Source organism: Eupeodes corollae, chromosome 3 (assembly GCF_945859685.1).
Source record: "Eupeodes corollae chromosome 3, idEupCoro1.1, whole genome shotgun sequence".
Classification (NCBI taxonomy): domain Eukaryota; kingdom Metazoa; phylum Arthropoda; class Insecta; order Diptera; family Syrphidae; genus Eupeodes; species Eupeodes corollae.
Genome location: NC_079149.1, coordinates 87,959,277 through 87,984,916, shown reverse-complemented (window position 1 = coordinate 87,984,916; position 25,640 = coordinate 87,959,277). Strand labels below are relative to the sequence as shown.

Sequence of the window (25,640 nt, the reverse complement as noted above, 5' to 3'; positions counted from 1 at the left end):
TTCGGTCGACAAGTCTTCTTCCGATCAATATCTATATTTCGAAAGACGTATAAATGCAGCTCTGGCCAGGGCCAGAAGAGCTTTCGCTCCGACGAAACGGCTGTTTTACAGCAGTTGTCTTGACGCCAAAGTGAAGGTAATTTGGTACATAGCCATCATACGGCCGATGATCGTTTTTAGTTGGTCCAACGTTGACCCTTGTTTGGGGTGTTCGAGTGGCAGTGTTTATGACGCTGTACCGGCTTATATCGAACAGACGAATCTTCTTACGTGCATTACTATTCCAAAGAGGTCCTATCTGACGGGGCTTGAATCAACAGAATTGACAATTTCATGATAAAACTCGTTCGAGGTCACATTGAAAGAGCTATGTCTTCGACCAACAATTTAATTTTCGGGGCGTTCTACCCGAACGACGAGTATTTTGAGAGGCTTTATTCCAAAAAAAGCATTCCATTTTTTAGATAGATGTGGTCTTATACAGGATAGATTGGCAGTTGCGCTAATCTACCACCTCAGACTACGAACCGTGGATAGGCGACTTCTGTACAATCGGGACGGCATGGCACAAGGTGGAGCAGAGCTCCTTCAGTTCAGTAGGGCTGTGTCCGAACGGAACCGAACTGATAGGGTGAGGCAGGAGAACCAGTTTTGGTGGCTTCAATCTGTACTTGATAGTAAGTAGTCGGGAGGGGGTTTTAAGCCTTGGCCGGCTTAAAAAACTTGTTTATAGTTTTAGGGTTCTGTTTTAAGTAGAATAGGCATGGTGCCACAAAAAACAAGAATTTAAAATCCACAGGTTCAACACTTCTTGGTAGTGTTGATCCACTCAAAAACAACTTCACAGAAAAGAAATCAGCTTGATTCTACTTTTAAGGTACCCAACTTGCTTTAAAAAAATATAAGTCTTAAAAATGACCAACTTTTCAACGGCATGGTATAAAAACTTAATTTTCCAAGGCGGGAAATACATAAAGAGGAGATTTCGTAATTGTTTAAACAACTGTTTAATATTTTGTTACTATCCCATCTGGCTGTTCGTGGAATATAATTTTTAAAACCTCTTTTATTTTTGTCTGTCAATCAAAATTGTCTTAATGAAAGTGTTTGTGAGTTCATCTGCTCTTTCAGAACCTAATTGTCCAGATATTTTTTTTACAGTTAAAAGTTCGATAGTGAACTTTATTTACATCATAGAAAATACATTCTGTATCATAAAATCAGTGTCCTGAATTAATAATAATTGTATCTATATACAAAGTTGATATACATTATCTCGCTTGTTAAAAATAAAAAACTAAAAAACCTCAACCTCAATCTCAACAACCACTTTGTTGTCAGCCAAAATGTGCTCCCGCGCGCACCACCACCAAACCATAAACTGTCAAAATGTGCTATAATGCCAGCACCAGCATCATTAGTTTTCCAGAAAGATAATCCCCCAGAGACCCCAGAGACTTTTAGTTCAATTAGTAGACCATTCATTAAGATAAAATTAAAAGAACGAAAAAAAAACACCTCGATGGGTTAAATTAATTCAACCTCAACTCATGGCACGGATGCAACTCAGATTTGGCGTATCTTACAGAACCATCAACATAAAACAGACAGCCAGCTCCAGCACCTCGGAGCTTTGGTAGATGGCGGTCGGTGGTGGTGGCGTCTGTGTGAACGTGTGAAGACGGACAGGCGACAGCGACACGAAAAGATAAATGAATTAATTTTGCAAATCTTTTCCCATGCAACTGATATTCCGCCATTTTGTATAACAAAAATAAAGTGTCAACGCCAATCAACATTTGGTGTATGGGTTCTGGGTGAAGGAAAATCTCTTGGCGTTGTTTTATCTTATCATTTGTTACCTTAAAACAGCCTTACTATTTATATCTCGACCCGGTGTCGGACTGGACTGAGGGAACTACGTGGGCTCTTGTCAAAAGTTGAGTACAACCTTTTAAAAACACTGTAAAAACAGAGAAGAACTCAGTGACAAACGATAAAGAGAGCTGGACGCTATTTTAAAAGTTCTGTTTTTTTTTTTAATTAAGTTTTGGGATGATAAGTGTTGTTTGTGACCTGACACGTGGTAATGTTGTTCCACAGTGTTTGCCTTCTTCATAGCGTCTTGCATTAGCAACAGTTTAGAAGTAGCGATTGGTATGCAAGTATGAGCCAAACGTAGTAGAATGGGCTGCACTGTACCGTTCCTGGCGAGTTCATCTGCCTTACAGTTACCTGGAATGTCTCTATGGCCCGTCACCCAGAGATGTTCGATAGTTATGGACTGTTTTATAAAGTTTGTAGAGACAGAGTCTAGTGATTTGACTATCTGAGAAAGTACGGATATCAGATGTTGCTATCACGTTTTGTTTAAGCCAGGACAAGACTTCTTTTATCGCAAAAAGTTTCGCCTGGAACGCACTACAATGATTGAGAAGGCGGATTGAGAGACTTAGCCTCATTCGTTCAGAGTACACATATCCACCAACCCCTTCTTTTGTTTTTGAACCATCGGTATCAAAATGGATTGACTCATCTTCCAGGAATGTCCCATCCTCCCAGAAAGATCCAGGAGGTTATAGAAATTTGGAAATTTCTGTCGAATAACAGTTGGGGGATGGTGGAGTGCCCAATGTTGTTGTTTAACCATTGCGACGAAACTTTGAGGCGAATAGCAGAGCTTGCAGCTATTTGTTTGCTTAATATGTCAAGAGGTGTTAGGTATAGAGTGAGGTGTCCAGTGCCGCAGATTGCATTGTGCGAAGCGATCCGCTTATACAGAGGCAAGATCAACGTTGGACTTTATTTAATTTGTCGCGGTTTATAGCTCTCTATAAAACAGTCCACACACGGTCTGATTACCGATGTGTATAGACAATCCTTCGTTCTGGGTTGTAAGCTCCATTTATTACCAATAGCTTTATTGGAAGAAAAGATAGCTACAGTAGCTTTTTTGACTCTTTCTTGTACATTGCGTTTAAAATTTAGTTTTTTATCTAAGACGAGACCCAGGTATTTAGCCTCGTCTAAAAATTTTAATTGGATTTCTTTAATATAGGGAGGGTTGACAAATGGAATCTTGTATCTCCTCAAAAATAAGTCCCCAGTCCACACCGATCAGCACAAAGTATTAGTCTGTCCAAGGCATTTTGTAAGAGTGCTTTCCTGAAACTGCTATAGCAACGTCGTCCGCATAGGCGATCCCTCTGAAACCTTTCGCCTTCAGACTAGTTAGGATTTCATTAAAAACTAGGTTCCAGAGGAGAGGGGATAGAACACCGACTTTCGGTGTCCCTCTACTAACGCATCGTCTGCCAGAAGAGTTACCCAGTTTTGAGTTGATTATTCTGCTAGTAAGCATTAAATGAATTAACTTCCGAAGCGAACTCTCTACATTTAGAGATGTCAGTGCAGAAGTGATTGCAGGTGTGTCCACGTTGTTAAAGGCACCTTCGATGTCAAGGAAAGCAACCAAAGTGAACTCTTTATGATGGAGGGAATATTCGATGGTGCGTACTAAAGTGTGTAACGCTGTTTCCACCGAATTACCCTTACAGTAGGCATGTTGAGACGAAGACAGAAGTCTTGTATCGATACGTGCCCTTAAATGGATATCAATCAATCTTTCCAAGGTCTTAAGAAGAAATGATGATGGACTTATATTTCGTAGATTTTAAGGATAAAAACAACTTTAACTTCTCTCCATGCCGAGGGAATATGGACCAGGTAAAGACAGCTGGTAAAAATTGCCTCAAGGATTGGTGCAATTATGTCAGAAGTCTTTTGTAACTCGGCTGGTATTATCTCATCTGGTCCTGCAGATTTAAACGGTTTGAAGCTGTTGAGAGCCCATTGTAGCTTGTCCCTTGTGATCAGCCCTTGTGGATATGTTGTATACGGACTTGAAAGTATATAACTGTTGAAAGTTTCGGTAAGAGAACTACCAGGAAAAAGAGTGTCCAATAGAAAGTTCAGCGATTAATTACTTGGATTTGTCCAGGAGCCGTCTGCATTTTTCAAGCAGCTTGGCATAGCTGGACAAGTTGAAAGAATTTTCCATAACCTAGAGGCTTCAGAAGTTTCTTCTATCGTCCCACAGAAAGGCCACCAAGAAGATCACTTAGATTTCGTTAGTGCCTTTTTGTAAATTCTTAGGGATTCTTTGTAAGAGTCCCAATGAGAGGCCCGGTTGAAAAGTTTCCTGCATTTTTTCCTGAGCGACTCAAGCTCTGCGGCCCACCATTGTGCTTTATGTGTATAAGTGGACTCGCAATTTCTAGCGATCTGTTCATAGCTGAGATGAGGTCATTGACTTCGTTGTCAAGTTCATTAGGTTAAGAGGATTGACTAGATAGTTCAGGTTTTAGTAGACTTTGTAACGAGTTCCTGTATGACAGCCAATCAGTTTTCCGATAGTTTAGAAAAGTCAATGGACTAGGGTTTTTATCCATATCGATATTGAACTGGATATATCTAAGATCAGGGAACGAGTGTTCTTTGAATACTTTTCAGTCCAAGATCATATAGTGTGCAGTATCTGAGACTGCTGGTCGAGTTTTAGTGATGAAGGTTGGTTCATTTCCAACATTACTTGCTAAGAGGTTAGTACCAATTATATTTACAATCAAAAAGAGACTCACCTCTGTCCTTGATATTTTCTTGCGTTTTTGAGCTAGAGCAGGGCATGTACAGAGGACGTTTAGAACTGTTTTGTCCTCTTCCTCATTTCTACAGGTTCTGCAAAATCATTTAAGAATACGCCTAGCCGCGTAGAGTGCTTTCCTACTAGATAGTGCCCGGCTGTTATCGAGCTTATATGCAGTTTACTTAACGATAGCTAGCACCTTGAGCCCTTTAAATCTAGTGTAGGCCAGATGTTTTACGTGACCTGACACGTGGTGATGTTATTTCACCTGATGTTTGCCTTTTTCATAATGTCCTGCATTAGCAGTAGTTTACATGAAGCGATTGGTATGCCAGCATTTGACAAACGTCGTAGAATGAGTTGTACTGTGCCATTTCTAGCAAATTTATCGTTAAGCTAGGACAAGACTTCTTTTATCGCCAAAAGTCGTGCCTCAAACACGCTACATTTTTTTTGAACCAAGTTAAACTCGTCTTCCAGAATTGACCTATCCTCCCAAAAAAATCTGGAAGGTTTCTGTCAAATTGCAGGTGGGAGAGGATGTAGTCTGTGTGCTTTGGAATTTATTCGAAGTACTTTAGAACTACGGAGTGGTGAATGTTCTGTTAACCCACTGTGATGAAGCTTTGAGGCGAATAGCAGAGCTTGAAGCTATTTGTTTGATAAGAAATGTTAGGCGAAGCGATTCGCTTAGGTGGTGCTCAAGATATACAAAGGTTCCAGTAAGTCAACGGTTGCCCATCATTTTTAGAGTGCTCTTTTAAATTTGGGGCACCTGCCAAAATACGTGAATTGTATACTCGGGTTTCTGACGAATATACGCCTTATATACATTTATAGCCAGATCAAAAGGGGTATACTTAGCAGTGTTTTTGCCAACTTCTGTTATGTGCTCTTCTACAAGAAATGGTTTTTATATACTTAATCTTACTTTACTATTCATTGAGATAAAATCATGAGATCCGGTACTGCCGATCGTTTAGAAGCTTTTGATGTTCGAGCTATTTTTTGAGCTGATAACTAGTCACAGTTTCCATGAAAGTTTTTAAGAAGGGACGTTAGTGGAGGATTCGGCTCTTTTGGGGATGTGCTGGACCGATGACGTGTTTCACCCACTGGCAGCAAACTGCCCAGTAAGTAGATTAGGTTTCACTAAAGGGCTACTAAATGAAGTTTAACTGACAACCGAAGAACCGGCGAAGAGGAAGAATTCCTCATGTTTTTTAGGAATGGCCAAACATTTTTAATTTACCTTTGGGAAATTTCAGTACGTAACTTTTGCCAGGCAAAATTTGGTATGTCGAATATGGGCGTTTCAAGTCTTCCTCGCTTATTTAAGCTCTTTCCAGCGTTTCTCAGTACGGTTACTTACTTCTTTAAGAACTTATAAGTTAAGTTCTACAACTCGAATAAAATTATGAAGCCTTTAACACTGTTCGGGATAAAAATTCTCATTGAGTTTATAAATTCGAAATAATGATCATCATCAACACTTGTACGAGTACTTGCAGCAATAATATGCCTTACGACATTAGTTACGCCTAAAATCTCTTTAAACATTTTAAACAGTTGCTTTCATTCGATAATCACGACCATGCTTATCGCTTGACAACGACTTTTGTAATAATTTTTAAATAATTTAAACGAGTTATTAACACTGCAAACATTCAACTAAAATTACAACAAAGTTTGACAAGTGTCAATGAAAGCGCTACTAACTTTGAAGACACGAATTCAATGAATGTCAATGTTTTTGAAATATTTTTCATAATAAAAATGAATTCTAGAAAGTGTTTTTTTTATATTATTTACAAAAACAAACTTTTTACCGCATTGAAATTTTGAAACACAGATTTACAAAAATATTGTAAATGAAAGAAATGTGTAAGAATTTTGTAATGTGTTTACTTTGAAAAGCAGAAATTAAAAACTCATGACGTTTGTTGGACTAAAATTAAATCTTAAAACTTGTGAAAAAAATAATATATTTATTTATTTTTTAAAGTCTTTTCCACTTTAGCCAGAATTTCTCGTTTTCTGTAAAAATTAAACCTCAACAAAGATCAAGCCAAATATGGCCACAGCCGAAACACAATTTATTTAGCAATTAAATTTTATTCTTTCCGATGTCTTCAATACCGTTAAGACTAAAAGAGTTATCAGATTCATTTCTGAGAACTGGGAAGGGCAGTGTTAATTAAAAAAAGAGTAGTATCAACTCCAGATCACTTGTCAGAAAAGCTTTCAGAAATATGAGATTGTTTAAAATACGAGGTTCCATTGAACGGATTATATGCCCCTTATAATCCGGCACTGTTGTATACTGTCCAGTTATTACTTCCTGAGATTTTTGTATAAATTGTTATCCTTGCCACGATCCCAAATGAAATATTGAAAAGTTTTGCTATCTCTTGAACTCTATAAAAAACGACACCCACATACTCACACTACACACGTACATAGGTATAGGTTGGCAGAGGTTCTATATATAGATAAATCCAGTAACCATGGCCAGGAGCAACAACGACGCAACGTGAAGGATATGGATTTGCAAAGAAACAAAAATTGTAAAAAATGATACTCACGTTCGATTTTCATCAGGACAGTTCGTTCCTGTACATCCGAGATATCCTTTGTAAATTGATACGCTTTGCACGTATACTCGCCGGTGTCATTTTGTGTCACCTTGTGGATAAGTAATCCATCAGCTAGCTTGCGGAACTTCGAGGTTGCTGCTGCAAATACGTAGATATACCAACAAAAATAACAAAAAATCACAACAACAATGACCACGGAGACACACAAAAAATGAGGAAAGGATATCTATGCAATTTGTAGGACCAAAAGAAGTACCACTCGGGGACGAATATATGCGTACATATCTATGTATGTATATGTATGCATGTAGTATCCCCTTTTAGGATTCAATTTTAATTTTTCCCTATCAATGCAACAGAGCAGCAATTCACTATACCATAGAATAGATACTCTATCGCATCGGCCAGGATTAAAAAAGGATTCTATAGCGAAGAGGTACAATGATGGTAGGACTATGACGACGCGAGGGAGAAATTGGATTGAATCGATTTGCGAGAGGGATAAAGTTTTTTAAAGGGGATTTCCGGAACGGGCTTCAAAAAATACATACAGAATTCAATTGGTTGTCCATTAAGTTGCCAGGATACGGTTGGTTCAGGATCACCCTTAACCTCGCAAAGAATTGTCGCATTTTTTCCTTCCTTAACCGTTAGGATGGTGGCATTCTCGGTGAATGAAATTTTCTCTGTATCAAGAAAAATAGAAAAAGCAAAAATAGTTATACAACACTTTTCATAAACGGCCAAGAGAGAGAGGGTCATTGTCACTTTCTATTCACACTTACGATAAACGATAAGGTTGAAGGACTTGTTGGCATTCGCTGTTCCATCGGCATCTTCACACATCCAATTGCCCTTATCGCTCAGAGCGATGTGCACAAAGATGAGAGCCAATTGTCCTGTTGATGATTCGACACACACAATCAAACATTGTAAATAAGATAGATTTATGATTGAAAAATAACTTCGTCGGTCTTCTAAACTTACCTGGAGTCTTTTCTTCAATATGGATTCGGCCTTTGACGTCTTTCATAATATCGCCTTTCGGCGATTTCCAATGGATTTTCAGATCGGCGGGGGCATTACATAGGACTATGTGGGACTCATTGGTGAAGCGGACTACTTTATCGGTGGATGGGCTAAGTGTCAGGACATCGTCGCTTGCAACTGTATAAGCTGTAAGAGAAAACAAAAATAAATATCTCTTGGTAAGACTTTGTGGAAGAAAATCGTTATTTGGAGAAAATGGGTGGTGGTGGAAAATCAGAAGAAATCAGAAAACGTTTAATTTATTCTTATCAAAAGAGGGTTGGTTAAAAACTGCGCCATTCGTAAAACCTCGAAAACATGCATTTTTTTTAAGACTTTTTTCCGAAATAATATGAGAAAAGTTTTTACATTTTACATCTCAAGGGATTTTCATATTTTTTTTTGAACATAAAACGAATATTTAAAGAGAGTTAGCAGCTCTTGGGGGAAATTCTGCAACGAAATAGAATGTAACAATAAGTCAGCTAGATTTAGAAAGATTCTGGCCTAAGAAGCAGCACCATTAGGGTCACTTAAAAATCATAATGTTAAAAGCGGCAAAGCTAAGAACCCATGCTCCAATTATGATGAAAGTAATGAATCAAAATTTGTTCTTTTTAACTTCACATAGGAAGTAATTATAATGGGTTCGATTTGTTGAATTGAAAAGTTTACATTTCTTGACGTTTCAAGGTCCCTAGAGTCAAAATAAAAGATATTTCGTACGTTCGCCACGTTTTTGTCATCCATAGCTCAAGAACCAGAAGAGATATCGACTTCAAATAAATTTTGTTACACAGATAATAAGGCAGAAAGATGCAGAAAGGGCGCTCAAGAAAATTGCGTGGGTGGTTTTTTACCATAGCAGTTTGAAAAAAAGGTGAAAATTTTGGTTAACCCTAAATAATAGGGACTTGAATTAAATTTTGTATAATAAACTGTTACGTGATACCAAACAGGTATATTTTTTGGGAAAATTCCAATTTACGGTTTTTTATAAATCAAAAAAACTGAAAAAAAATTTGTCACCTCCAGAATTTTAAGACTAAAATAATATGATTTCATCTCCAAAACAATTTTGTACAACGAAGAATAATGTTTTTGATATGTTATAAAATTTTGAGAAAAATCGAATTGACAGTTTTTTTTACAAAAAATTAAAACCTAAAAAAAAAATGTATAAAAGTTGGTAAAAATTGATTTTCGACTCAAATCTTTTCAACAATTTGAAATATTGGCTTCAAGCTAATTTCATTTCACAGAAAATATTGTTTTCGATATTCAGTGCTGCTCTCGCAACCCAAACCTTAACAATGCATTCCCTTATAGCTTAAGATGGGGATATGTTCCATATGTTGTGGCACGAAGGCATAGTAGTTTTTATACCTAAACCCAGCCACAATTAATGCTTAAGACTGCAGACAAATTAGTCTCACATCGTTTATCCTTTAAAAAGCAAATGTACAAAACAATGCAGTGAATAAAGTCCTCAAAGTTGTCTAAATAAAACAATCTTTTAAAAAACCGGATCATGTTAATGTTAAAACATAAACAAAAAATAGGCTGGGATGTGACCCACACTGATAACTTCCAATCCCGTCCGTTTTCGTGTTGAATTATACAAATTGTTAGTTCAATTATTCTTAAACATTTTAAAATTACCAACAATATTTTTCTAAACGAGAAACAGTTTATTTTGAAAATCTAGTTTTGTTAAATAGATTTTTAGTCAAAAACTAATTTTAACCAATTTTAGTAGCATCCCTTAAATTTTTTGCAAATTGGATGAATGAAATTAATTTGAGAGATATCAAGAACCGAATATAAATTTTTACCAAATTTGCGACTTATTTTTTGTAGAACGGACTATTGGATTTTTATAAGAAAATTACTAAATACGAAAACAATATTTTCTGTAAAATAAATAAAGTTTGAAGACAATATTTTTAATTTTTGAAAATCTTTTTTAGTCGAAAATCAATTTTTACCAACTTTTGGTGAATTAGTTTTAGGTTTTTATTTTTTTGCAAAAAAAAAACGTCAATTAGATTTTTCTCAAAATATTAATGAATGTTGAAAACAACATTTCTTATAAGCAAAAATAAGTTTGAAGCCATAATCTCAAGTTTTTGAAAATATATTTGAGTAGAAATTCAATTTTTACCAACTTTGAGTAATATTTTGTCTAAGTTTTATTTTTTATAAAAAAAATTGTCTATTCGATTTTTCTCAAAATTTAACCAGATGTTGAAAACGTTATTCTTCGTGGCAAAAATTGTTTTGGAGATAAAATTATTTTTATTAGAACAATTTTCGTGACAAATATTTTTGCGTTTTTTTGATTTATAAAAAACCGTTAATTGAATTCCTTTCCAAAGAATATATTTGTTTAATATCAAGTTACAATACATGATATAAAATTCAACCCCAGTCTCTAGCGTCATTTGTTCGTGAGATATTTAGGGTTTACCAAAATTTTGAACCCTTTCTGCATCTTTCTACATTATTATGTGTATAACACAATTTATTTGAAGTCGATATCTCTTCTGGTTCTTGAGCTATGGACGACGAAAAAAACGTTGCGAACGTACGGACGTACGTACACAGGCAGGCAAATCTTTTTTTTCCACTTTTCTGGATTCTAATAATGAACGAAATCCTGACAGAACTCGAAAACAGTAGTATCAAAGCAGAAGTCTACGCTGACGACGCGACATAGCTCTACTGACAACAGAGAAATTCCTTAGCCTTATCCAGAATTTGTACATGGATGGAAAACTGTGGCTTGTATTCCAAGATAAAAAGCTGAACTGGGTCCAAATACATTAGAAGCTCAGATCGCATTCTTCTCATTTAAGGGAATAAACCTTTTATTACTACTTTCCCTGATGATATGAACGAATGGGTGAACAATATTTCGAACTTTTTTAAGTCGAAAATATCCATATTATATTGATGGCTTAAAAACGGATGCTCGAGTAAGTGGTTTATTTTCTAAACCACTCAATCTTGCCAAATTCTTCTGACTCCTCGATCAAAGCAGTGTCTTTCAAGGCAGCTCAAATATGATGACACTATCACGAGCTGTTATCACAATATTTAATAACTTCAAATTTGGTAATTAGGGTTTTGAGCCGATTCACGTAAGGCGTTTTCCTTAAGACTAGAAATAACAGAAGTCCCCATGAAATTTTTTTGGTAAAAATAGAAAATTCAAATTTTTTTCATAAAAAAACTATATATTCTTTTTTGGAAATTTTCTCTAATTTTTGTTTCCCAATTTGGCTTCTTTCAATATAAAAAATATTATAACCTTTATATTTTGGTTTTAAGTTCTCAAGAAATAATAAACGGATTTTGATATATTTTTTTCTGCACAAGCTTTTATACTAGTTCAATAATTTTTGATGAAATGTCGTTGTTTTTATTTTTGAATTTGAAAAAATATTAAATTTTTTAAATTAAATTAAATTTTTAAATACAGATTTTGAAAAATTGAGTTTTTTTTTGGGGAAATCAAATGTCGATTGAATTTTTGAAATTAACTGTTTTAGCGGGTACAATTTGAACCTTTAAATATATACAATATTTTTAAACAGACTCTTTGGATACATGACCCATTTCGTACAGCCCAGTCGTGCATTTTATTAATTTCAAAAATGGATTTCTGGCTCTGAGTAAAGTAAAATCACATTAATGAAGGTGTTTCCATTGTTTTCCAATCTTTGATTTTGTTTGTCAACTCACTTTTATAAACAAAAAACGTGTTTTAGTTAATTTTTGAAGAACTGTATTCTTGAAACCGTAATATCTACACACAACCTAAGGCTGAAATTGTAGTTAGTTTTATTACCTTAAAACAGTAAAAAATAATATTGTATTACAAAAATTCTTCTTGAGGGTAAAAAATACCACAACAATTTTGAATATAAGACCAAATTTACTTTTTTTACATTTTGTTGTGATTTTTGTTGATTCTTTTTAAATCGCTGAAAAATACAAAATACACAGAATTTAAGTTGATTTATTTCATCTGAAGTTTGTATAAAAATTCTTGATGTTTTGAAGGTACAATTTAGAAGAAATCCTTTTGAAATACAAATTTCAAGCACTTGCAAATGTTAATATTTATGAAAAATTGAAAATATCATACTCTGTCACATGGGACTCCGGAAAATGTATTCAAATTTATTTTTCATTAATGGAAATAAGCCCTGTTGACACATTTACATATGTATGTATGTATGTCCTTGCAAAAACTTTTATTGAACTGCCATCATTCCATACCGTCCTTATAGAACATTTCTATTACTTTTAGCCAACATACATTGGAATTTGTGGCACATACTCCTATACGAACATCATGTTCCCGATCTCGATCCGACCAATTGAAAATATGATGCCCCGAAAAAAATATGATAGATTGCACTTTGCTGAGAAAATGCATTTTATTTGTAACCAATAATAAGGCCTCGCAGGAGCCTGTTCCAGGAGCAGCTACATCCAAGAGTTTTTCCGTTTTTCCGCTTTCACACAATCATCATGATGTGTGTAATGTAAGCGATGTAAGAAAAAGAAGAACAACAAAAACAAAAATGCAGAGGAAGTGAAAAACAAACTTTCCACCTTTTTCATGTTTTGGGGTTTTGGAGAGACGAGACGAGAGACGTTCCTATATTGCATTTCGGATGGATTCTGCAGCGTTTCCATTTTAATTTTATTTTAATGTTCAAATGGAAAAAGTTCCACTTCATGTAAATTTCTTTTCAAAAAACTGTTCAAAAGGAGCGTGAGCGTGGGTTGGATGGTTTGATGGGGGTCTTGAGCATAGAAAGTTGGTTCTGAACAGTTTTTCTTGAGAGTTGTTCACTTCGAACATGTAATATATTTTTTCATACCACGACCAACCCATTTGTACTAAAGTAGCAACAACAACAATAACATCGCAAATGGAAAAGAAAAACATCCTTGTAATAAAGTTTCCAAGGATATTTTATCTTTCGTTTCTAAGTTAGTTGTTTTCTTTTTTGTTTGTTAAAAAAAAAGAAACATACAGAATTTACTTGAAAGTATTTGAGAAAAGGTTTCGCTACTGCGAGGTCTTCTCAATACCTTGAACAAAAAAGAAGTAAGAAGTGAAACTAGGTTGTGGTGTAGTGTGGGTTGGCCCCTTCCTCACTTTCTATACAAAGGAACAATTGGCGGGGTGACAGTGAATAATATAAGTTTACTTTTGCAAACTACGACTACGGCCTTGGGTATATTCAGTCTTCTCGGGAAGTTATACGGTTTTATCCGTTTGTTGTGATTGTACCAAAAAGTTTTGTGCGTTTTTTATTCCCAATACTTTAACTATACTTATTTGTCAAGGAAACGAATGACAAAGGATTTTCAGAAATTTTATAAAAATATCACATCTACATAATGTCTTATAACCTTTTTGTGAGAAGGTGAAGAAAGAGCTGATTTTGTTTTATCCCCTCGACTTATTTTTTTAATTGCATACATTAAGTTTATATGAGAGTGTTATAAAATATCACGTTGTTAATATTTGAGTTTTGGTTTCAATAAATTAACAATATCACATTATACAGTTTTGGTCATGTAATTAAGCCACAAAATGAAGAGAATTTTTGTTTGCTTCATTTTATTTATTTTCTTAAACTCCTGTTATTTGTGTGAAGATGCGTCCAGGCCCAAGAAACATGATTTAAACATTTAAGAATCATGTTAAAAACTGTTCAGAAACAGAGAAACATTTCTAAAATGTTTCTGAAATATTTCTCTGTCGAAACTTTATTTGTTTCCTAAGCATTTACATAAGTAGACAGTGGGTAAGTGGTATTTAATATAAAGAGAGGTTTAATTTTAAAGGCCGATGTTAAATGTAAATCACGCCTGAAATTCAAGATTGTTTCTTCATTCTATTTGACATTTCTGAATTTAAGATTAATTCAAATTGAAATATGGAAATATACGATTAACCGTTCACTTCAACTGGTCATCGTCGTGTCCAAAAATTGCACCTAACACGCTCGTTTTTGATGAACATTATGCACAAAGACTTGCATTTACACGCTTACAAGTTTCAATTGACTCAGGAACTAATGCTTCTTGACTTTTTCAAGAGTCAGCAATGGTCAGAATGGTGGCAAGAAATGGCAATAGTAGAAGTTTTTGAAGTACATCATCTTTAGTCATAAGGCACATTCTCACCTCGGAGCATTTGTCAATATGCAGAATCAATACATTTGGGCAAATGATAATTCAAGAGTGATTGTCGAAAAACCAATGCACCCACAAAGAGTGAATGTTTAATTTATGGGCTGGTGGCATCATCGGGAAATATTTTTTCCAAAATGAGGCTCAGGCAGTTACTGTAATTGATGTTCGCCATCGTGAGATAATAACGAACTTTTTATAGCCCAAATTTAAAGATATGGATATGGACGATACGTGGTTTCAACAGAATGGTGGTACTTGTCAGAACAGACAGTTCAAGAGCTTAAAGAAGAGAAAATTAACGTCATAGAACCTTAATTATGCCTCAGCGTCAACGAAAATTTGGAAAATCGGATCGAGTTGTGCCACCAAGGTAGCGACTGCCATATGGCCGATATTTTGTTTCGTACGTAATTGAACCATTAAAATACTGTGACGAAAAGCGATACTACAAACAAACAGATCTATTTGTCAGCATCTCCTTGTCAGCGCCTACTCGTCAGCACCTACGAGAGAGAAACGTCATTCCGGTTTTGGATAGCAGGCAGCGTAGTTCGCTCTAGGTTAAGTAAATTTTTGTAATTACGAATGAATAAAGTTTTTGGTTAATTAATAATATCATAATAATGAGACATGGTTAAAATTTCTAAAATAATTTGTATTGTATTGAAAATAAACTTAAAAATAAACCACTTTTCAAATATAAAATTTCGTCTAAAACATACAAAAATAATAATAAGAATAGTTTGTGTTTAAATATAAACATTTTAACTCATTCTTATTGTTTTCATAATAGTTGTGAATTGAAAAAAATTAAGAAAAAGTTAACAACAATATTTTGCATATAAAAAAATAAGCTTCATTCCAATATCTGTTTTTTTTTCCTAAGATTTTAAGTCGAAAACCGATGTTAGTAGAATCTTTTGAAAGTGCTTGTTTGTAATATAAAATAGTACTTATTGGATTTTTCTAAGACTTAGTACCATTAAAAAAGCGATTTTATTTATCATATCAATTAATAATCTAAACAAGTGCAATATAAATAGAATTGTTAATATTTTCAAGTTATATTTTAATTTAATTGATTAATTTGTTATCAAGATTCATAATGTTCGTTTTGTAGGATGGATTTCAGGTGCGTTCAGAAGGTTTCGTTCAGGATTTGGTTTCGATATTTTAGCGCTGTTTTGACGTAACTGCTCAACACGTTCCACTCCTGTCCATTTAGGATTCCTTTGGCTTCATCTAAAGTTAAGACGCTCTTTCCTCAGTGTCCTCTTCTGATTGCAGCATGAATAGGGCACATTGCTAGGAAGTGCAGTACGTCTTCTCTAAACCTGTGGTTACATAGGGTACACTCTGTGTTTTCATCTGCACAATATGGTCGGTAATTCAGATGTAGTAACTCTCCTCTCGTTTTAAAGATCAAAATAGTTGCTGGCGTGGAGGTTGTGCTGCAGACCCTTGCACATATTTCGCGTGTTGCTTCGGTGAACTTACAGACATTGTCTTCTTTAATCCTTGCAAGCAGTGTACCGAAGCTACAGATCCAAGTATTGATCCCACTTTCCAGCAATTCAATACTATTGGACCGCTCTAGGAGCATCCACTCTCTAAAAAACTGAGATTTTCAGTTAAGAAGGTGCCGTGCAATGATCATGGGTAGACGATGACTCGGCAGAGCCATTACTTACAAAATGTAGTTAAAATGCATTTTTAGAGTAAAGATGTACAGCGGAGAAAGTCCAGTCTCTAGATGTAGTATGTAGTTAGGGGTGTTTCCTGAAAGCCAGAATATTTTTTTGATGAAGTATCTCAAAAGCTTTTCTACTTGGTCATATTGAAGAAATCCCCACATCTGGGCAGCGTAGCACATTATCGATCTCATCACCGCTTCAAAGAGCTTATATTTGGCGCTCGGGGCTACATATTTCTTTTGCTGAGGACCCCCTTGGTTGAATGAAAGCTTTGGTGTTATAGTAACTCCAAGATACTTATACTCCTTAACCGCCTCTAAGTACACATTTTTCCGTTTCCACTTTTCATTTCTTGCGAATCTGCCTGTACCATTTCTAAAGATCATGATTTTTGATTTATTTGTATTAACGGTGAGGCTCCAGATTTGACAATATGCTTGTAGTTTATTTATCATTATTTGCATTATTTCCGGGGTTTCAGAGAAAATGACGATATCGTCTGCATACATCGACGCTATGATGTCAACACCAGCAAAATTAATTCCACCTGACAGAGAAAACAGAAGCGGGCTTCGTTTCCGTCCCATATTGCCGTTTTATTGTTTTCGTACAGGCATTTTATTATTTTCAACATTTTTTTGGATATTCCCAGGCAACTGAGCTTGTAGAACAATGCATCCCTGTTGATTGAATCAAAAGCTGCTTTGGAAAGATGTTGTCAACTGTCGAACAATTTTTCCTGAAGCCGGCTTGAAACTCACTCAAAAGGTTATTACTTTTTACCCAGGCTGTGAGCCTGTCTAGAATGACGCCAGTGGAATATTTTCATTATGTTGTTCAGAAATGATATGCCCCGATAAAACTTTCTGTATCTGTAAGTTTTTCAATAAAGTTTAACGACGCGTTTTTGAGACACTCATACGGCACACGGTCTTCGCCTGGAGCTTTGTTGGGTTTGCATCTCTGTAACAAATCCAGGACTTCTTGTACGGGTAAAACATGGTCCAAGCTTTCATTCTCTAAATGTACCGAATCGTAGAGCATCAACTGGTTGGGGTTTGTTGGTTTGCTCAACAAGTTTTCAAAATGATGTCCTAGGATGTTTATATCATAAGCGGGCTACTTTCCAGAACGAGGTGCTGTCATTTACTTTTGATAATTTGTGCATTAGCTAGAGAGAGTATTTGCTTTGTTTCTCTTTGCACGTGGTTTTAAAGGCTTTATTAGCTAACTTTTTGCAAGGTTAGAGTTTGTTGCTCTTAGCAGTTTTAGATATCCAAAAGATTTTTTCCTTTCAGCTTCGCATTCTCTATCAAACCATGGATCTTTCCATTTCTGATTTTGAGCAAATTGGAATGGATAACCTGCCTGGTTTATGCACGAAACCAAGATGTCTGTGTTCCGGATTGAGTTAATCTCGTTGTTAGAGACGAAGGCTACCAAACTGTGCAGCTTATTTTTGTATCGATCCACTTAAGTTTTGGCAACAATTTCATGTCTCCGTTTTTGCTGGATGATTCGCCTGTACGCTATATTCAAGTAACGAGAAGATGTAAGTGTTTTGAATAGACTAGCTCATCGATTTTTAAATCTTCTACGACCTACAGCCATTTTTCACATACCCGGCAGTAATCTATTACGGAACAAGCCGTTCCTCTTATGTAGGTATGTTAAATGTCCATTTGGATCACTACTTCTTCCCCCATTCAACAATGTGAGCCCAATTGTTTCACACATTTCTGTGAATCTTCTTCGTTGGATCTTCGGATCTCTAATCTTCTCGGGACGAACTCATTTCCAGTAAAAGATGTAAGTTTCCTACCCTTGCGTTGCAGTCTCCAATAACCATAATGTTTTCTTGTTGGAATTCGGGTAGAAAGTTCTGCAAGCCAGAGAAATCTTCCAACCATCTATTACAATTTATATAAACACTGGAACTATATAAAATTTCTCGCTCATAAACGTCATTTCAATCACAGTTCTGTTCATTTCATTTATAAATCGGCATTTTGTTGTTTTACTCAACGATTTTTTAATCCAAATAAGCATCCTCCGCTTGTTCTTCCGTGTAAAATCTTGAAAGTTTGTCACATAATATGTCATGTTTTCCTCAATTAAAAGTTCGAATAATACAAAAATATCATTACCTATAATGGTTTCAAAATTGTTTTTAAATATTAACAACTTGTTTCCTACGCCTGTAATATTATATGAACAAATTTTAAAAGATATATTATTATACAACTTAGCATTAGAAGAATGTCTAGTGTAAACGTGGCTGGCGGCATTTTTATTAAAAATGGGTTGGCATCACTGCCCCGCTAGATGTTTGAGAACCTGTGTTGAAGTTGTGATCTGCTGTCACTTCATTGGTGTCATCGATCAGTTGCTGCAGACATGACATTCCTCCTTCATCATCACATGTCAAAACATGGCTGGAGTTATGATAAATATTTTTTCTTCAATTTTGAGTGTGTCTCCTCCAATGAATGTTTTAATGTTTCTGTTTTTTGCATTAATTGGAGCTTTAATTTTCATAAGGTTTCTTCTTCTTTCTCTTGCAGCGGCAGGGTAGTCTCTGTGCATTGATATCCCGATGCCTCTAAACTTCGATGTGTTTTGGAGGATTCGTCCTACGTCTTCTTTATTTTGAAGTTTCACGAAAACCTTCGACTCAAATAGCTTTTCAAAAATTAAAAATATTGACTTCAAACTTATTTTATTTCACAGAAAATATTATTTTCCATATTCAATAAAAAAAATCTATAAAAAAATAGTACGCAAATTTGGTTAAAATTGATACATATAAACAAACTTTTAAGCAAGACAATCGACAAAGGGGATGGGAAGTTATCAGTGTGGGTCTCATCCCAGCCTCTTTTTTTTCTTATTTAAGGATATAATATGTCTACATCACAGACTTCCATTTTGATTGAAGAACAGATTGTTGCCTGGGCGAAACTATTGAACAAGTTCATCATGAAAGTTACTAATGGCTTCATCTTCAATTCATGTGACAATCTTTTAAACGTCTTGCCGAATTTGAGAATGATAATAATAATAAATAAAAAACTCCCAATGGCTCAAAATATCTATTATCACCTTATTCTCCAAAGAAATCATTGCTTCATTTTAATGAGATCATGAATTTTCTCTGCATTAAATTTAACATAAGTTAATGCAAAACATTCAAGATGCGAGTCAGTGCCCTCTTAGCCCCTATTTTCTTATAAATAACATCAACAAAAATAACTGAAAGGAACCACCGCTCATAAATTATTTTTTATCGCCGTATGTTAAGAACTCAAGAATAATTTAATTGGCAATGACTTCTTCCCCCCCATTCACAATCTAAGGACGACTACTGCGGTGCTGGTGTTCGTATATATGTATGTAACTAAAGCTCTCTAGCAAATCTACAGGTCACTTTAATTCCACCCCATAAAAATCCAATTTAGCTGATTGCTTTGGCTTCCATTTAGTGGGCCAGTAACTTTAATACACAGTATATACTGTCAAACATGCCGTAAAACGCATATAACACAGTTTGTTTCAGATCCTTATTCCGTAGACTGACGGCCTGGGTCCGGTTTGCTGAGCCGTCGTCAGGATTTGCCACAAACCCTATAATAACTTCCACTGATCCAAATCGAATTAAATTGAGGCAGCGGCAGAGAATGCTTCGAACAGCCCAATTACACACATTTCTGTTTTTGACACTGTCATCGCCATCGCCACCGACACCAATGTCGTTGCCGTTGTCGCGCGTCGTCCGTTGGTCTGGTTGATCCTGGAGGGGAATCCACAAAAACTAATTGTGATATTTTTTTCGATCCAGCCATCGACCGCGTAGCATCACCGGCCGCGTCGTTTTCTTAAGCCATAAATTCCTGCTTAAACAGATTCTCGTAACTTAAAGGTTTTTATTTTTCTCTTATGTTCTTCTTTTGTAGGTTTGGTGGGGATTTTTATTCCCCCATTTCTTTTTGCTTTATCGATAAAACCGCCAACTGTTTTCCGTTTAGTGGCGATTTATGGACTCCTAGAAACGTTTTTATTTGAATTCGTTCTAGAGGTATCCTTTATGGAGAAACAGGAAGGAACAAAGAGAAAAAGAAGGAACTGAAACGTTAAAGTAAACAGAACTGTGCGCTGTCCGTCTGCTGAACCCTCCTCATTGGTTCATTGGTTGCAATAACACCATAACCATGATGCCATAGCACTAACAGCATCACAATCGACATATTGCATATAGCAATATCGTGGCTTCCCAGGTTCTAGTAATACCATCATTCCAACAAACCTACCAAGCTAGCATCCTGTAAGCATTCGCACCTCTTTATGGAGCCTCATTTGCAGGCACCAGGGTTATGTCACCCACTAAACCCAACCCAATCCTACCCTACCCAATGAAACTCCCACTTAGTACGTGCATCCTCATAAATTTGCCATTTTATGGCTTCCCTTAGGGCTAAAGAGGAGTCTGATTTGGTTCCCTTTCCGTAGCCGTAGCCTTCGTCGTCATCGTCAACCCTATCATCCCCCTCCCCCCACTTTTTGTGAGCGGATGTATGAGAGAATGTTTTTGCATTTTTACAATATGTAGCCTGCGGTTTAATGTACTTTACGCTCCAATTTCCGTTCTTTTCGTTTCGCCTACGGTACACATTGCTGTTAGTGTTTTGGTCATTAACTACACATGTTGCGGCAGAGCACATAAAATTTTATTGACCAGGTAAACACATTCCGGCGGCATTACCGTTGAATGTGGCAATGGTTATGGCATTGGTTGGTCGGTATGAGAAGGGTACCAACATACCTTCCTAGTTTATTTATGACAGAGCTACATAATTGACACCTTCGTTCCGTATCGTTGGAAGAAGTAGCAAGACTTGACAGTAGATGTCGTTGTCGATGTTGATGTCGATGTCGAAGTCTGTGCCATGGAAAAGGTTTCTTCATTTTTGTGTTATAACCGTTTACTGGGTTTATAAATCAAAAGATGCTCTAGGTGGTTAAGTGTAAGCCCAGGGTGCGACTGACAGTTGCTTTTTACTGCGTTTTGCGGTGAATATATGGCGTGTCAGCTCGGCGCGGTGGCGATACAGGAGGACAGGACAGGACGATCAGACACAAAGTGCGACGACAAATTGGTTTGGTTTTTGTATTTTATTTTTGTTTGCAATTTTAAAACCTTCTAGTTTGTGTTTTTCTTGTGTGTGGGGATATTTTGGAAATATAGATGTCGTTGCGGTCGCAGTGATGATATTTTTTACCGTTTGCTAGCAAAATACTGCGGTTGACATATTGCAGCAGTTTGAGAGGTAAATTTAAATGCAATCGCATTGAACTAGCTTCGTATATCCCTCTGTACAGTGTACAAATATGTGTGTTTACCTCAGCAGCCAGCGCCATCAGATGCACACACACAAATACACGTATGAACTAACAAAACTGACGAGGACGATTTTTCGCTCTCAAGCGTTTTCGATTAATTTCAATGCGGTTGACAGTTGAACTGTAAACTTAACGGAATGCAATTGGTTTTGTTGTATTTGGCGTTTTTGCGGTTGGTTGATGAACGAGAGAGAACGTTTTTATTGATGTCCCACGTCCTTGCAGAACAGTAGTACGAGTACATAGAAAGAACATGATATACCCAGAACGTGTGGACTTCAGGGTAAGCTACAAGGACAACGAAACAGATCTCCATAGAAATGTGTATGACATTTTACAGATGTAACGTGATACTGCAACTGGAATCAAAGCCAGGACATCCACATCCTATACAAAGTGATAGTTGATAGTGAAAATGAAATACTGGGCCATGATGGTATTTCGGAATTGATTCATTGTCTAAGAGCAATAAATATACAAATGGCTTGGATTTAGAATACAGAATCAGTTAACGTATACGAATCGAACATGCGGAGACAATAAAATCGGTTTAGCTCAACTTAAACATAGAATAATACTGATAGCATAGGCAGCAGGACCTTGGATAGCTACGATAGGTGCATTAAACAAATGTTTACTTTTATTTTTTGGATTCTGAAGTATAGGTAAACATTAAAATCAAGGCTTGTGCGTGACTATAACAGAAAAACTAAGCTTGCTTTTGTCATTGGTATAGTGACCAAGTAAATTAAGTTTGACAATTTTAGAACGTGTATTTATAAGGGATCGGAGAAAACAACTCAATTTAAACGACAAACCAGCATGACAATGAGAATCGATTTTATATAATTACATTCTCTGTTTATACTATCCTTAATGTCAAAGGTGATTGATCAAATCATTGTTTTCGATGGCTGACGACACAAAACTGAGCCACTACCAACACGAGTTTACGAGCGCAGTTTCGTTTCGACAAATTTCTGTTGTTGTAACGTTTTTTGCAAGAAGATGGATACGGACGAAGGATAATTATTACTCAACTGAAATGAGGATTTTAACAAATTTGAAAATTTAAGGGAGCTAAAGAAAGGTGGCAAACCTTTCTGCAATGTTGTTAAAGTTATTAAAAAGCCTTACTTTGATATACCTGCTTAAAAATTAAGTAATGTGCAAGAAGCCTGTTCTGGTTCTGAGACGTTAAACGCTTTAGGCAAAATATTAACTGATAAAGCCACACAGTAACGAACGAAATCAAAATAAATACCAATTTTGATTGATCACTCTGGCTCGATATAGTTTGGTTGACATTGTTTTAAGCTCCGTAAAATCTCTTGAAGATGTTTAAATGGTAGACATGTGCATTCAAGAGGACACAAGCGTTAATAGGTTTTTCTCAAAACCCACCTCTGTCTATCAACTCCTACTCTCACCTCGCCGCGGTGAACATCGAGTGCCTAGTACCTCAACTGAAGATTGGGTTCCAACTGTTGACAACCCACGCAAACGAAATAAGGACAACGAACTTCGGATCTGTACGTGGAATGTTAGGTCCCTTAACAGACCTCGTGCAGCTGAACAATTAGTGGAAGCCCTTAACTGCTGCAAGGCAGATATTACAGCCATCCAAGAAGTGCGATGGGATGGACCGGGCAAACGCAAACTAAAAAACTGCGATATCTACTACGGCGACTGCTACCGAGAACAAAGCGTGTTTTTGCGTGTGGATTTGTTGTTGGAACTAAGCTCAGGCAAAAAGTCTTGAGTTTCAACAGTGTGAGCGAGCGCATCACGACAATCCGCATCAAGGCTAAATTCGCCAACATAAGCCTAATATGCGCGCATGCCCCAACAGAGGAGGAAGATGAAGACACCAAAGACATATTCTTCGAGCTCTTGGACAAGACATATGAGCAGTGCCCTGGCTATGACATTCAAATTGTCTTAGGAGATTTTAATGCTAAGCTAGGAAGAGCAGACATCTTTGACGGCATAATGGGGAGATACAGCCTGCACGAGACCACCTTCGATAACGAATTCAGGCTGATCGATTTCGCTACAGGCGAGACGTTCTGGTACCTAGTAGGTACTAGTAGTAGTGATTAATCAACCGTCAACCATATTGACCACATTGTGATCGACGCACGCACGACATTTCTCCAGTATACAGGATATCCGAACATTTCGAGGGGCCAACATTGATTCGGGCCACTACCTCGTTGTAGCTAAGGTATGGCTACGGATATCCCGATCCAAGCCAAAACAAGGAAGTACTGTGATAATACGTTAGACGGCTACAATCGCAAGAGACTGCCATGTCCTTTTCCGATGGAGTCTCGAATAACCTCTTAAATAGTCCTATGCTGCCTGCATTAAGCATTGAAAACCAGTGAAAACATTGCCTTGCAGCCATCAGAGATGCCGCCTCTGAAGTGCTAGGTTTCACACGGCCACCACAGCGAAACCCCTGGTTTGACGACGAATGCCGGCAAGCTCACGCAGCGAAACAAGAGGCATACAAAACGGTGCTGCACAAAAAGACTAGAGCTGCTCGCGAGCAAAAGAAGAGAGAGGAACACCGGCTTCTTAGATGAAAAAAAAGAGAGCATGAGAAGCGCGTGATCGAGGAGATAGAGGGATGTCACAACAGGAATGACGTTCGTAAATTTTACCAAAAGGTAAAAAAAACCTCCCAAGGTTACCAGCCACGAACCGAAGCCTGTAAAGACGATCAGGGGAACAGATCTTGGAAAAAACCCAGGACCTTCAAATCGATACCCACCATCTCTTTATCGATTTTAAAGCCGCGTATGACAGCATCTATAGGGAAGAGCTCTAACGAGCAATGTCGAGTTGTGGCATCCCTGTCAAACTTATCCGTTTGTGCAGAATGACGATGGAGAACGCAAGGCGATGCACTGTCATGCGACTTCTTCAACATCGTTCTGGAAAGAATTGTGCAAAACTCAACCGTCAACACTAAAGGCACAATCTTTCAAAGTTCTATCCAATTACTCGGATACGCAGATGATATTGACATAATTGGAAGATGAAAGCTTGATGTCTGTGTATCGTTTTTGAGCATTGCGACGGAAGCGAAGAAGATGGGTGTAGTGGTCAATAAGGACATCACCGAGTATATACTGTCATCAAAAAAGGACACTGAACAACGACGTGTAGGACAAAATGTCACCATGAACAGCTATAACTTTGAGGTAGTTAAGGACTTTGTCTATCTAGGCACCGCTTTAAACACAGACAACGACACCAACGCTGAAATCAAAGGAAGAATAACTCTTGGAAATCGCTGCTTCTTTGGACTAAGAAGGCAATTGAGTAAAGTCCCTCTCTCGAGCATCTAAAATCACCATATATAACACATTCATTATCCCGTTTCTCATTTATGGAGCTGAGGCCTGGACACTATCCAAAGAGAGATGAGAGCGTCTTAGGATGATTCGAGAAAAAAATTCTTCGGGTGATTTTAGGTCCCGTACGCATAGATGGAGAATGGAGGAGAATATATAACGACGAACAGTACGGGCCTGTACAGCGATACTGACCTAGTTAGCAGAATTAAAGTTCAACGGCTTAGATGGCTAGGTCATGTAGAGCGGATGGACATCAACTCTCCAGCCAGGAAGGTTTTCGAATCCAATTCCGAGGGACGGCGCAGTAGAGGAAGAAAGCAACTCAGGTGGCGCACCCACGTGGGAGAGGACATCAACCAACTTGGCGTGCGAAACTGGAGACAGCTAGCTATGGACCGAGCCGGCTGGAGACGCTTGTTGTTCGAGGCTCAGGTCCGCCCCGGACTGTAGCGCCACCTTAAGTAAGTAAGTAGGTATGGTTTAACATAATTTTTAAAAACTTCTTTTGGTAAGTTTGCAACCTTCGGACATGGCTTTTTGCGTAGCTACCCCAAGCAGGTGAAACGTATAAAATAATTACTTGAAAAAAGAGGCTGCGATCGACCCACACTGATAACTGCCCATCCCGTCTGTCGTCGTGTCTCGTTAAAAGTTTTTCGGTTTTCGTGTTGGGTTTAAAAAAGTT

The 25,640-nt window shown here is 36.9% G+C and overlaps 1 protein-coding gene across 2 annotated transcripts in view; it reads right to left on the bottom strand.

The window, feature by feature from the left end:
* LOC129952689 (neural cell adhesion molecule 1) overlaps positions 1-25,640 on the bottom strand; it is a 610,611-nt gene that overhangs the window by 13,786 nt on the left and 571,185 nt on the right. Inside the window, exons 2-5 of one of the 2 annotated variants that reach the window (XM_056065451.1) lie at positions 8,230-8,418; positions 8,028-8,141; positions 7,794-7,928; positions 7,231-7,380 (exon numbers count right to left, since the gene is read on the bottom strand). In XM_056065451.1, coding sequence (XP_055921426.1) covers positions 7,231-7,380; positions 7,794-7,928; positions 8,028-8,141; positions 8,230-8,418 — 588 coding nt within the window. The remainder of the gene's footprint in view (positions 1-7,230; positions 7,381-7,793; positions 7,929-8,027; positions 8,142-8,229; positions 8,419-25,640) is intronic. The other variant, XM_056065452.1, reaches the window with a different exon arrangement.